The 12,848-nt window shown below is 49.5% G+C and overlaps 2 protein-coding genes across 2 annotated transcripts; one reads left to right on the forward strand and one right to left on the reverse strand.

Moving 5' to 3' along the window:
• The first annotated feature begins 1,661 nt into the window (after nucleotides 1–1,661).
• On the forward strand, nucleotides 1,662–2,784 carry LOC131264027 (acidic mammalian chitinase-like). The gene is made up of 2 exons (XM_058266318.1): nucleotides 1,662–1,671; nucleotides 1,748–2,784. The coding sequence occupies exons 1-2, from the start codon at nucleotides 1,662–1,664 to the stop codon at nucleotides 2,782–2,784; spliced, it is 1,047 nt and encodes a 348-aa protein (XP_058122301.1).
• Nucleotides 2,785–4,343: 1,559 nt separating this feature from the next.
• Nucleotides 4,344–12,156, reverse strand: LOC131261921 (WD repeat-containing protein 81). Its single transcript, XM_058263782.1, has 4 exons — nucleotides 11,764–12,156; nucleotides 5,372–11,163; nucleotides 4,856–5,317; nucleotides 4,344–4,791 (listed from the first exon to the last, which is right to left on the reverse strand). The coding sequence occupies exons 1-4, from the start codon at nucleotides 11,974–11,976 to the stop codon at nucleotides 4,560–4,562; spliced, it is 6,699 nt and encodes a 2,232-aa protein (XP_058119765.1). The 5' UTR covers nucleotides 11,977–12,156; the 3' UTR covers nucleotides 4,344–4,559.
• Nucleotides 12,157–12,848: the final 692 nt, after the last annotated feature.

Here is a 12,848-nt window from a genome sequence, read left to right on the forward strand (position 1 = left end):
GAAAGGGAACGACTTATTTATAAAAAGAAAAAGAAAATTACGACATACATGGAATGGTAGCCAGATCTTATAGTGATGGAATGCAATACACGATCAAAGAAGTGCAATGCTAGCACGTTCTTTCTGATATACATAAATGCAATCCATGATTATGTGAAACAGCGTGCCTAATACAGGAACAGGTTGCCGATAAACGCTTCCAGTTTTTTACATACGTTTCTAGATTTGTCAAATGGTTCTCATAGTTATACAAAATTTGTTTGCAATATCGTTTGCCAAGGCTAAGAGTCTGTTTGATACACTAAAAGGCATCGTTTGAAGCTCGCGAACACCAATTTAACGTTTTCACGATTAAACCGATTCTTTCTGCACCAATTTAACCGATTCTTTGTGATATAAATAAATGCAATGACTGATTATGTGGGACATGATTATGTGTGACTAATACGGGAACAGGTTGCCGGTAAGCGCTTCCAGTTTTTAAGTACGTTTCTAGATTTATCAAAGGTTCCAACAGATAGGCAAAAGTTGTTTCAAATATTGTTTGCCAAGATCAACAGTCTGATAAGTTCGGTATCTAAAGCTATCTTACAGTTTCTCAGTTTAGAATTCATAGCTTCTACATCTCAACGAATTTTTATTCACTTTCATTTCAGAGTTTTTTTGGTAATAAGCTAGAGTTAGGGCTATTTTTTCGAAAAAAGAGCTATAAGGGAAGACAATCAGCCTTGTATCAAGTTCGTTGAATTTGAGCGAACTTCGTGACGTTCGAAGCATGTGGATACTAAGGAACGGTACGTCAAGGAGGTGTGTGAAAACGGAATGTTGCAGCTCACTTATTGTCCCACAGAACACATGGCGGCTGACATTTTTACCAAGCCACTAGGAACAACAAAATTCAAGAAGCTATCTAGGTTGTTAGGTTTGACCTAAAGGAATTGTTGAAGCGGTTGTAATTGAGGAGGAGTGTTGAGTTTGCGATTACAACTTCAACAATCGAGTAGGCTATAGTTATGTAGTAGACTGTGTATTCTTTGTCTGTCTGTTAGTCTCATCGGATGTAATCTATATTCTGTTCAGTACGTGTAATAAAAGCAGAGTGGCGCAGTGGAAGCGAATCAAATAACCAATAAACTCCCTTTAGAATGCTCAATGATAGCAATCAATTGCAGTTATATCAATTTGTTCTAATAGTTGTAGTATCGGGGGGTGCCCATGGCGCAGCGGTAGCGCGAGGAAACACCACACCACAGGTGTGGGATCGAATCTCGAGTCTGGCACCCTCCGGTATTACGAACGGCTGACCACCGATCTATAATATACCGTCTTTCGGTCACACAAACTCTCTTCGGAGAGAGGCCTTGTCCCACTAGGGGATGTCGTGCCACATAAAAAAAAAAAAAAAGTTGTAGTATCACTGTCAGATTTTATAAAAGTATTCGATTCAATTCATAGTTGTATGGACATGATAAAACGTGTGGAAATGTGTTTCCAAAGCAGCTGAAAGATAAAATCAGTCAGACCAACACACGCACTAAGCAGTACACTAAATTATGACGATCGGAACGGTGGATGCTATTTAAACCGATCCCGAAGAATACGGCCGCTCATTCTGCCGGTAGCTCTCCTTGTGGTCAGAGGTATTCAGCGAACGCTACGAAATGCCAAGTAGTGAGTATTCATTTACACAGGTTTTTTTTAGTATATTAGGACACTAACATTTAAAAAAATGTGTTATCTTTGGTAGAACTAATCTTCGGTTACTATGGATCATGGGCAACATATCGTTCCGGAAAGGGAAAATACACTGCAGAGGACATCGACCCATACTCCTGCACTCATCTTATCTATGCTTTCGCTAGTCCCACTTCCAGAGGCGATGTGCGGATTGTGGACTACAACCTAGGCTTTGCGGAGTTCAACGGTTTGCGGAATCGTAATCCGAGTCTGAAGACGCTCATCGGCATTGGAGGCGCCAACTTAGGCGAGAGAATGTTTTATATTATAGCAGGCAATCCTTCGTTGAGGCGTACGTTTGCTGAGAACACTCGTCGATTCTGCCATACCCACGACTTCAACGGTGTGGACATCGATTGGGAGTTTCCGGAGTCTGGCGATCGGTACAACTTCGTTCAGATGCTGTCCGATTTGTCATCCGAGCTGGGTAGACATGGCCTTCTATTGACGGTCTCCGTGGGACCCAGCGAGTATAGGGCGTCCCAGTCCTACGACATTCCTGGCATTGCCCGGAACGTGGACTATATCCTTCTCATGACCTACGACTACAACGGATCGTGGGACGCATACACCGGACACAACGCACCGCTCTACTCCGGTTCGTCAGATAGCGAGTTCCAAAAACAGTTGTACATCGACCACAGCGTCCGGTACTGGAAGCGCCAGGGTGCCCCAAGCCACAAGTTGATATTGGGTCTTGCCACATTCGGGCGTACTTTCACGCTCTCCAACCCGGGCAACAATGGATTCCGGGCTAATGCCAGGGGAGCAGGACATACTGGACCTTACACAAAGGAATCCGGCATCCTAGCGTACTATGAAATTCAGGACCGCTTCCCGGAAACACGTTGGGACAGTGAACAATGCGTGCCGTATGCTGTTTCCGGTGACCAGTGGGTAGGATTTGACAATAAGAGAAGTATTCAACAAAAGTGCGAGTACATACAACGTGAGAGTCTTGGCGGTGCGATGGTGTGGACGATCGATATGGACGAACGTCGTGGAGGAGCCTTCACATTGCTCAATACGATCAACCGGTGCCTATAAAGGAATGCCTGTAGGTATTGGACACAGTGGCGTGATGGTCAGTTTGTTCAGTAGTTAGAAAAGTGATTTAGGAAAATAAATAATATGAAATAGAAACAATAATGTTGTTTCATGTGTGTTCGATTTAACATACAGCCGTTTTCACTGCGACGATAATGCGTTCACGTTTCGGCGAAAGATCATGACGCGGATGACGGTACGGAACTATGAGGCATTTATCACGTTCCTGTTGATTCACGGAAAGATACATTTTGTCATTGATATGTGGGTGCTTCTATAGAAGCGATTAAGATTACCAGGTTCTGAAAAAGGCTTAAATCCGTTTTTTCGGAAATAAAAAGTTTACAAAATGTCAGAGACCGATAAAACTGTGCTTCAAGTGAAATCGATTTAACCACATTCCAAGGCGATAGTATAAAGTGGATTAAATTTGCAAATCGTTTCACCGGAATGGTGTATGATGCAGAAATGTCAGACATTAGGAAATTTCAATATTTGTTGGCATTGTAGCATGAATAAGCTACCAGGCTATTTGACCACGTCAAACTAGTGGAGAGAAATTACAAAAGAGGTGTAGAGGTGTCAGGCGCTACCTGATCGATATCACGATGAAGGGATTACTTCAAGGCAGTGGTCTGACGAGGAGTCAACTCGAATCGTATTAGTATTAGTATTTGGGATGGACAAGCTCCAGGAATCTGTATCATCCTGGGATATACCTTTCTAAACCCTTGTAAGATACCAGTCTGACAAACAAACCCTTATTGATTTCGAACTTAGACGGATAACTTTCAAGCGTGCGGCAAGGAAGGAGTCCCAGTAATTGTCTGAGGTGACTTGGTTCTGCTTGGTTGACTACGATCTTGGGCAAAATTACTCAAGGTGGCAAACTTCGAAAAAAGGAAGTTCGTAGAAAACAGTTCGCAGATAAAGAAAGGCGACCGAATAAGGAGGTACACATGACAAGACGGACATTTCGTTGTGATACCGATCTAACTTTGAACGATATCTTGTTGACGGGACGTATAAGTTGTTCTTCACAGATACAGAATAAGGCCGGAGGCCTTCGTGGTCGATGTGGTGCAAATGTCTTAGTTCCGCAAGAGGATCGAAATCGTCAGCGAATATTGTGGAGAGAAACCGTAAAAAATAAAGAGTGTGAGGGTCCATGTAGTGACGCACGTCCTAACAGTCAGGACGACAACGTCATAACGGATAGTACCATGGAGCTTCAAGTTCACATATGATACGTTGCTTCAAAAAATGAGTGTAGAGAATGCTGCTACACTTACACTTTGGAACTTACAGCGAGTAACAATGGTGTGATCGGCTATCAACCGATACGTTTGTTATAACACCATATGATGTAATCGGTTGGCATAGTGTTAAGAAGTTATCGAAACCTAGAATTGTTTGGTTATCCCGCAAGATAATGGAATATTGACAATACGAATTTCGTTTTAATAATTAATATTTGAAGTTCCTTTCTTTTGCTTACGCGTGACTCTGCCAAGTTAAAGGACACGCCATGGTCACTTTTAGAAAGTAAGTTTTGGTTTATTTCAAACGCATTTGTCTTGCCAACGTAAATACACACTCACACATACACAACACGCGCGCACACACGGCCACACACGTTCCCACTTCCCTGAGGACACTCGTGCCAAACCAAAAGAAAATGTGTTAAATCATACGCAAGTTTTGTTTTTGTTCATAATAATATCACTACCGATAATAATCAGCTATTTCCGTTAACATCGTAGCCTCGTCAACGTCTAACACAGCAGCGTGATCGTCCCATTGTCACCGCCGACGAGCATCATCCGGTTGAGCGGAAGCAGGGCGAAGCTGGTCAGCACACCACGGAACGTTTCCGAGCGGAGCTTCGTGTAGGAGTACGGTGAGTCTGGGGCGATGGCGCTGTATACCCCGATCCGGTTCGTTGGCGTCCCGACGATCAGCTCCGTGCCGTTGTTCACCATGCAGTGGACCGGTTCCGGCCGGTTCCTGTAATAAACCACAACCAGGTGAATATATCTTTCCGAAAGAAATAGGACAGTTTACAACTCACCTCATATGAAACTGTAGATGTCCAGTGTTTGGATTCCACACGCCCAGCAATTGATCCAAGCTGGAGCTGACGAGCTGGCCATCGTTCGGGGCTAACAGCTGCAGCAGATCATTATCGTTCGCGCGCCAGGACGAGATAATACCACCGGTCCGGGCATCAACCACACCGATGTGCCCGGTATTGAGCCCGACCGCGATCCAGTGCGATCCGGGTGCCACCGCGATCGTGCGCACCGTTCCCGCCGGGATGTGTGCGATCTTCCACTCGTGGCAGTAGCTGAAGGTGCGCGCATCAATCAGCTTCACCGAGCTGTCGGCTGTTCCCGCGAGCACCAGACAGTTGGGCGAAGGGAACGTCTTCACGACCGACACCGGGGAATGACGTGGCACGTCTAGCTGACCGATTTGGGAGCCTACGAAGGGATCCCACAGATGCACGCCGGAGTCACAAGAGATTGTAAGCCTACAATAAAGTTGTTAGAATGAAAGAATCCCAAAAGATTACCATAGCACTCACCTTAGCGCTTCACAGAATGCCAACGAATGGACCGACTTCCGATGGTTGGCGTACGTGAACTGACAGGAGGACACCTTCGTTCCATCACCCTCGCTACGCAGCGACCACAACTTCACCGTCTTATCCTTTGAGGCCGAGATAAAACTGTTCTCGTTGTCCAGCGCCAGCAGGGCCTTGATCGAGCTCGAGTGCCCGGTGTAGGTTTGCAGTTTGATTTGCTTCAGGTTCAGCTTGGTGTCCTTCTCCGACCGGCCGATCTCATGCTCCCAGTATGCGAGCCAGTTACCACGCAAGTTGCGGGCACTGTTAACATTCTCCAACCGGTACGTCACCAACCCCAACAGGTCTTTCGGGTCCACTCGGGACGGCGTTGTTGTGACGCCTGACGAGTTTCCCGTTCCCTGGCGGGCACCACCTTCGATCCGATTGCCGATGATATTGGAACCGAAGCTGTTGGAGCAGTTGAGCGAATCCAGCTGCTGTTGCCGTTCGTCTTCCAGCGACGATGGGTCGCTTTGCATCGACTCGTCACCCTGATGGTTTTGGTTTGACGACGCCACTCTTCCACCGTAGTCCATCTGTTCGTGTTCGTGGCATAGGTTCAGTATGAGCGGCAGGTTGCGTACGCACTGTGCCATCTCCTGCTGGCCGAGGTAGTGAAGGAACGGAACGAAACTACAGTACGCCAGATTCGGCGTAAAAACGTCCCGTATTTCTTCCATCGCTTTCGCCCTCGCTTGACTCGCGGCATCGCCCGCCGACGTGGCGCTCCCGTGCTTCTCCAGCAGGAGCAGCGCGCTCGGCGGTGTACAGCTTCCGAACGGTGGATCACGCTCTTGTTCGGCCACCTGCGAACCGAAGGACGTTTCCGTCGTTGCCATGGGAGGAAAGTACTCCTGGTGCCGTGCGTATGCCTTGTCGAAGATGAGGAAGAATCGCTGCAGGGCCGGCATGCAAACGTTCTCGCGGGTCATCACGCGCCCGATTCGCACCGAGATGACGTACAGGGCGTCTATTAGCTTACGGGCGAGCACCGAGCGAGCCAGAAACCCGTTCGGCATGGTGTACTTGGACGATTCGAGCAATCGTACCGCGGGGTGTAGTATCTGGCGCAGAAACACCTCCTTCAGCTGCTCCATCACGGTCGAATCGTTGAGGTACGGTACGAGACACTTGAGCAGCTGAAGCGCACTGATGAGGCCACCCTCGAGCGTTGGCGTGATCTTCTTCCGGCAGAGGGCAATCACCTCGCTTATGTGCGGAAGATATTGCACGAGAATAAAGTGTTCCCCGAACAGCGCCGAGATTGATGTGAGACAATCGATCACACGAAGCGCAGCTTCGTCGCCGACTACGGATCCTTCGGCGATTGAGAAGTGATTCAGTCCGGCCGGTCCTCCACCCGGCGGTCCCGTGGGTGAGGAATCGGCACTGGATTCCCGACCGGAACCGGTGGCAGCAGCCCCGGGGAAAAGATTCTCCGCACCGATGTAGCAGAGGGTGAGCATTTTGAGCAGGTTTCGTGAGAGATACCGGGCGGTGAGGACCGGTCCGAGACGATGCGACAGCCAGATGATACTTTCCGAGCTCATCTCCGAGATTCGATTGGAACGCGTCTTATTGGAGTCGGTTGATTTGGTGCGGTTCAACACCGAATTTCCACTTGAGCCAGCTACCGATCCACGGTGCGGGCCTCCTTCAGTCCCTCCTACGATCAGCTCTTTCACTGAAGCGCCATCCGATCCCTTTACCGACGAGGACACCTCGGGTGTTTTCGCCAGGAATTCCCCCGAATCGATGCTCTTCTTGCTTCCGATTTCGCACCCGATCGAATTGAACTCAATGCTACGCCGGAAAGACGACGGTATCGGGATGGTCGGGGACTTTAGCTCGTTCTGCGTTAACCCGTCCGTGTCCTCGAAAGCTTCTTCCGCCTGCGAGTGGTTGAGCTTCAACTCAAACCCACCCTCGAGATCGTCCTGATCGTCGATGATGCGACGCATCGCATGCTCCACCACCTCGTCGTCCTCGATCGTCGCCGTGCTCCGACGTTTCGCCTGTGGATCCTCATCGAAGGCAAACATCTCCTGCGAGCCACCGTCGTGGCGATCATCCTCGTCGAGCGGATTGAAACCGCTGCCGGCCACCGTCGGTGAGATGGTTTTATCCGAACAGTTCGGCGAAACGAGCGTGTTCGAGAGGGATGGTGCTTCGCGTTCCGGGTCCACAGCTACAACGGGTCCACCACCATCATCCGGGCCGATCGAAGGATCATCCACCGTGGACGTCGAGGCAGCGTTCAGCTTAAAGCTTCTGTACGATCGGGATTTGCGGAACTCACCGAACGGACCGCCCGATGGTCCCCAGGTCGGTTCGTGGACGTGATATGATGGATTGAAGTCCCCGTCGCGGTATCCACCGACCGCTTCGACCAGTGGCACGACAAAGTGCTCGAGAAAGCAGCGCAAACCAAAGCGCACGATCAGCTTCAGCAGGAAACTGTGGTGGTAGAGTTTGACCGATTTTTTCGACTTGAACGACGTGTTACGGGGAGTGAACTTGAGCGAGAAGGAAGAGACCGGTGTCACCGTACTACCGTCCACCCGGGGACCAACCATACCGAGTGGTGCGCCACCGGACGAGGCTGCTGGCTGTTTCGTGCCACCAGGTGGTCGCACATTGCCTCCCACAATCGTGTCCATCTCGTCGGAATCGTAAAGAGCGAGGATCGGTTGAAGGAGACACGCTTGTGTCTTCCGTACACCGAGTGCCGTCGCGATCACATCGAACAGGTTCCAGGCAGCCGGAATGGATGTGTCATCGTGGAGGATCAGCTCGACAATGTGCGGCAGGAGGAGTTCGACGGCGGAATACTGTTCCCCGTGGCCACTGGGAGCTAGCAGCGGATCGGCAAGGGCATAGCACGCGTTCACCTTACACTCGGCGATCAGCCTCCGGTAGTCGATGCGCGCTTTATCGAGTGTCGCATACCGGGAACAGTTTTTCCCATCGCATTCGAAAAACGTCTGCAGCTCGAGCAGATGGAGACACTCGTCGAAGGCACCAAGGGCGCGGATGGTTTGATACAACCGGTGATAGTGCGGGGGAAACGGGATGAGAAGATTCGCGAGCAGCGGTTGAAGGAATTGATGAGGGGTAGGAGGTGGCAGTCCACGATCGGTAACCACGGGGCCGACGGGTTCATCCCCGATTGCGGTCGTACCTTCCATCCCGAGCAGTTGACGTACGATCGTAAGGATGCAGGGAGGTAGTGACTTTGCTTCGTCCGCTACGAGGCGCGTACAGGCGTCCAAACGGTTGTCAAAGTCCTGCCGTAGGCAGCTTCCAAGCGGCAGCAACTTTGGAGCAAGAAAAATCTCCACCATCAAACAGCCGAGCACTTTGAGATCTTTGGTTCGCTGCAGCAGTAGCAGCTGCTTGAGATTCTGTCTCGATGTGGCCATCGTTTGTTGATCCGGACCACCACTTCCGGTGGGACGATCCTTCTGAAGTGTCTTTTCGTACACTTCAGTGAAAATACGGTTAACGAATGCGTTCCCACCGGCATTAACCGGCCGTGCGTCCATCCGGGAACACCACAGATCGTACTCGTCCGGTTGGCGCGCCGCTTCTCGATCGAACCCACCCGAGTGGAACACTTTCTTCCGAAACGTGCCGAGATTTTCCACCGCCGTCAGCTGCGCGATCGGGTTGTAGGTTCTCGGGAGCACGATCAAACCGGGGGATGGTTTCGTCTGATGCACGTTAATATTGTAGCTCGACTCGGACAGCTTGAGGTTCTGGGTGGAGTGGCGATAGGAGGATGCGGCGGAGGATTGCTGCGAACTCATCGTCGTCGCCGGTGAACGATCCCTGTGCATCGGCGAGGCGGAGAATCCAGCGCCATCGATTTGTGCGCAGTGAGGGAATCCGTGCACCCGGGTGAGATCTTCAGTGCTGCGCGTTAGCCGGCGATTCGTTTCGTGCTGTAAATGCTGCAACCGAGGTGGTGTCTTTCCATTCCAGGCCGTAGGGAACTGGCGCGGTGGATGGGGACACCCGAACAGCTGCACGACACCCCGATGGCAGAGATTCTGATGTTTATCCACGAGCGACAGGCAAACGTTCTTGGAGCGGATGGCGGCAGTCCCGGTCAGCTTGTAGCCGAAGGTAAGATCGATCCAGTGATGCAACCGCTCGGACACGTACTGACTCTCCAGTAGCTCGCGATGCTTCAGCACAAAGTCCTCCGGGCAGCTCGACCAGCTGGGAATCTCCAGATCCGGCAGATCCTCGTGGATACTCTTGAACACGGCCGGATCGGTAAAGAACTCCGGAATGCACTCATCCGGTGTCCACTCGAAGAGGCGTTGGATCGTGGCCGGATACTCGGCCGGAACCCAGATTGGCCGGACGTGCTTACAGAGTACGGCTTTCGGTGTTCGACGCGCCATGTACACATAGTACGTAATCTCGGACAGTACGTCGGAGACGTGATGGGGTACAGTGACCTGACTGCTACTACCCGGTTGCTCATGGCCACCGATTCCCAAACCACCCACGAGTGCCGAGGCCGCCTGAAACGTAAGATCAAGCTGAGCATCGCCTTTGTTGAGTCGAAATTTGGACTTTTTCAAATCACGCCACGCCTGCCCGGAACGGGACGAGAAATCGGTCACCCACGGCATGATATGGTGGTACTCGGCACATCCAACCCTCCGCCCGGTCATATTGTTCAGGATGGTTAAATAATCAAAGTTCGACAGGTGCCCGTGGCACCACATTTCGCAGTACTCTCGCAGCGAATGCCGAAACTCGAGCTCTTTCACATTTAACGTTCGCATAAGTGTCGCTCCCGGCTGATGACCACCCGCCGGCCCCTGGTTGGTAATGGTTAGCTCTCCGAGCTGTCTTATTAACTCCTCGTCGTACTCGAGCAGATTCGCCTCCAGGTTCGGCATAACGCGCACCCAAAGGTTCTCCGTCATGTAGATGTCCTTCAGACTAACGTCTCCCAAGTTAAGCCCCCGATCGTGGAAGCTTTTCATCAGTTGCAGCAGCTGGTAGACGATGAACAGGGGCTTATTGTAGGACCGTTCCATCATCGCCGGGCTGTAGGTGACACAGTCGAGCAGATTGTTCGCCAGGTAGAGATCGTACAGGACGTAGAACGCGCAACCCGTCTCGATGGTTGCCAACACGGGAAAGAGATTCGCACTGGCCTGCGACCCATCACCACCACCGGGTGGAGGTAGTGATCCCAACGGATGGTCTTCCTTGCCCTGCAACACAGGACAACCGAAGGCGCGCGCCAACACCTCCCGAAAGACCACATCGTGGGGCAGTGTGGACGGTTGGCTTCCTGGCGCTGATATGTGTGTGCCACCAACGACCCCGTTCCCACCACCACCACCTCCCCCATCGGTGGACGCGGTCGACGTTGGTAGCGGTATCTTCCTGCCGTTTGTACTTTTGTTTACACTGGAATGGTGATGATACGGATCGCGCTCGCTGAACGCACTGCTCACGGCGTACGGTGGCGCTGATGACGTCGAGGGAATGTTTTCAGGCCGCGATTCAGCGTACTTTCGATAGGCCGCTTTCCAAGCGTTTTTGTGATTTGTGGTGGACACGTACTGCAGGAGCTGAGAGTAATGCAGCGGGTCATCACCGTCGCCATTGGTGGTGCCAAGGGGTGAATTCAGCAGATCGTTCGTACCAGACCCGGATGCTCCGTTTAAATGCTTGTTTTTCGGCAGTGGGATTACTTTGGAGTTTTGTTTTTTGTATACCTAAAAATAGAGGAAAAGTATAATATATAATGGTAATGGTAGTTTTTCAAAAGAACCATAAAAGAGCTCAACCAAATAAAATCAAAGATTCAAGCAATCAAAAACGTTATTTGACTCTACTTTTTAAATAAAAAAACGACAATCTAAAATGTAAGGAATAAATAGTCAGTACTATATCACTACAGACACTATTGATTTGCTTTTGCTCAGCTCACAAACTTGTTTACATTTCTTTTCAAAACCGGCGTGGAAAAGCATGCGAAACATAACCGATATCATACGATGCATTGTTCTCCTTGGTGTGCGTAAACACATGAAACATTACGAGCAAAAAAGGGGGTGGGTTTGTTTTGACATGGAAAGCCAGCAGGAGAAAAAAAAAACCAATCGAGGCACGCGCTCAATCGCAACTCCACCAGTGGAAAACTGTGTTATGAAACCGTATGGGAAATGGTGGCTATAATCGCTGGCTAACGGGAGTTTGGATTTACGACTTGCCGACTCCTCGTAGCGCAAACGCGGTAATTCGATACGGAAGAAAGGCATCGAATGAGGGGGGTTAGAAACGGGATTTTCATTTTTTTCGTCAATGCTACTTACGGTTGCATATATTCTGCTCCATGGTCCCGTTTCGTTTTCCGTGGGCCATTCGAGTGCGTCCGCCAGGCCGTAGGTGGGGAACTCTTTCGGCACCTTGCCCTGGGTCAACGATCGCAGCCAGGACTTGTGCACCAGCAGGACGAACCGATTCGGGCACCACGTTTCCCGTATCTGGTGCTTGGGGATGGAAAACTCTTGCATAAACGCTTCCATGGTGGCTTGCTTTTGAATAATTTCCACACTCCCAAATCGGGTGGCAGAGTTTTCAACGAAAGCGCAGCAAAACTTTACCCGACGATATGCATATTCTTGCTTCCCGTATTTTCTTTAATGAACTCGTTAGTCACCACTGGTTAGTCATCAACCTATAAATTATCACTATAAAATACACATCGGCACATTGTTTTAATTTGGTTTCGCAAGCGAACGACACACGGAATGATAACGAGCGGAATGTGAACACTTCGGTTCGGTTTCAACGGCCGAACAACACTGGAAAATGTGTCTTCCTTGCGTCCATCGATCAGCGATACGAAAGGTGATAACAAAACATCGATTTTATTTTGTGGTTGTTTTGACGTTTGGCTCGCTGCATGTTTTGTTTTGATATCCGTTTTAGGGATGAAACAGATGAGTCGGAATCATCACGCTAGCTCCGTTCACGTCAAAAATCCATCCTTACTGGTTTCCTTCCATAAACTGTATTTACATAAGAAAAACTTGACTTGACTCACACAACCAGACGACAATTCTCCGATATTATAGAAGAGTTTGTATAGAAACTTTGAATGTGAATTTCAAAATTATTTTGATTCCCCCCATGAATCCATCGAAAGAGTTGTTTACCCATCGCCATTCCATTTGTTGATATATACAGCGCCGCAAGTGGCTGGTTTTCAAAGCTAGTATTTTCAAAAAGTTTTTAAAATCTATCCGTTTTACTTACACTAAAAAACAATTCACAAACAAATATTTATTTACTGTTTCAATTAGCAATCGAAAGCAAATCGATGATATTGATCTCCTACAAAATACGTAACTTTTAACATGCATTGTGATCGAATCAGCTTGTTTATTCGATAACC

This window comes from Anopheles coustani, chromosome 2 (genome assembly GCF_943734705.1).
Source record: "Anopheles coustani chromosome 2, idAnoCousDA_361_x.2, whole genome shotgun sequence".
NCBI classification, from domain to species: Eukaryota; Metazoa; Arthropoda; class Insecta; order Diptera; family Culicidae; genus Anopheles; species Anopheles coustani.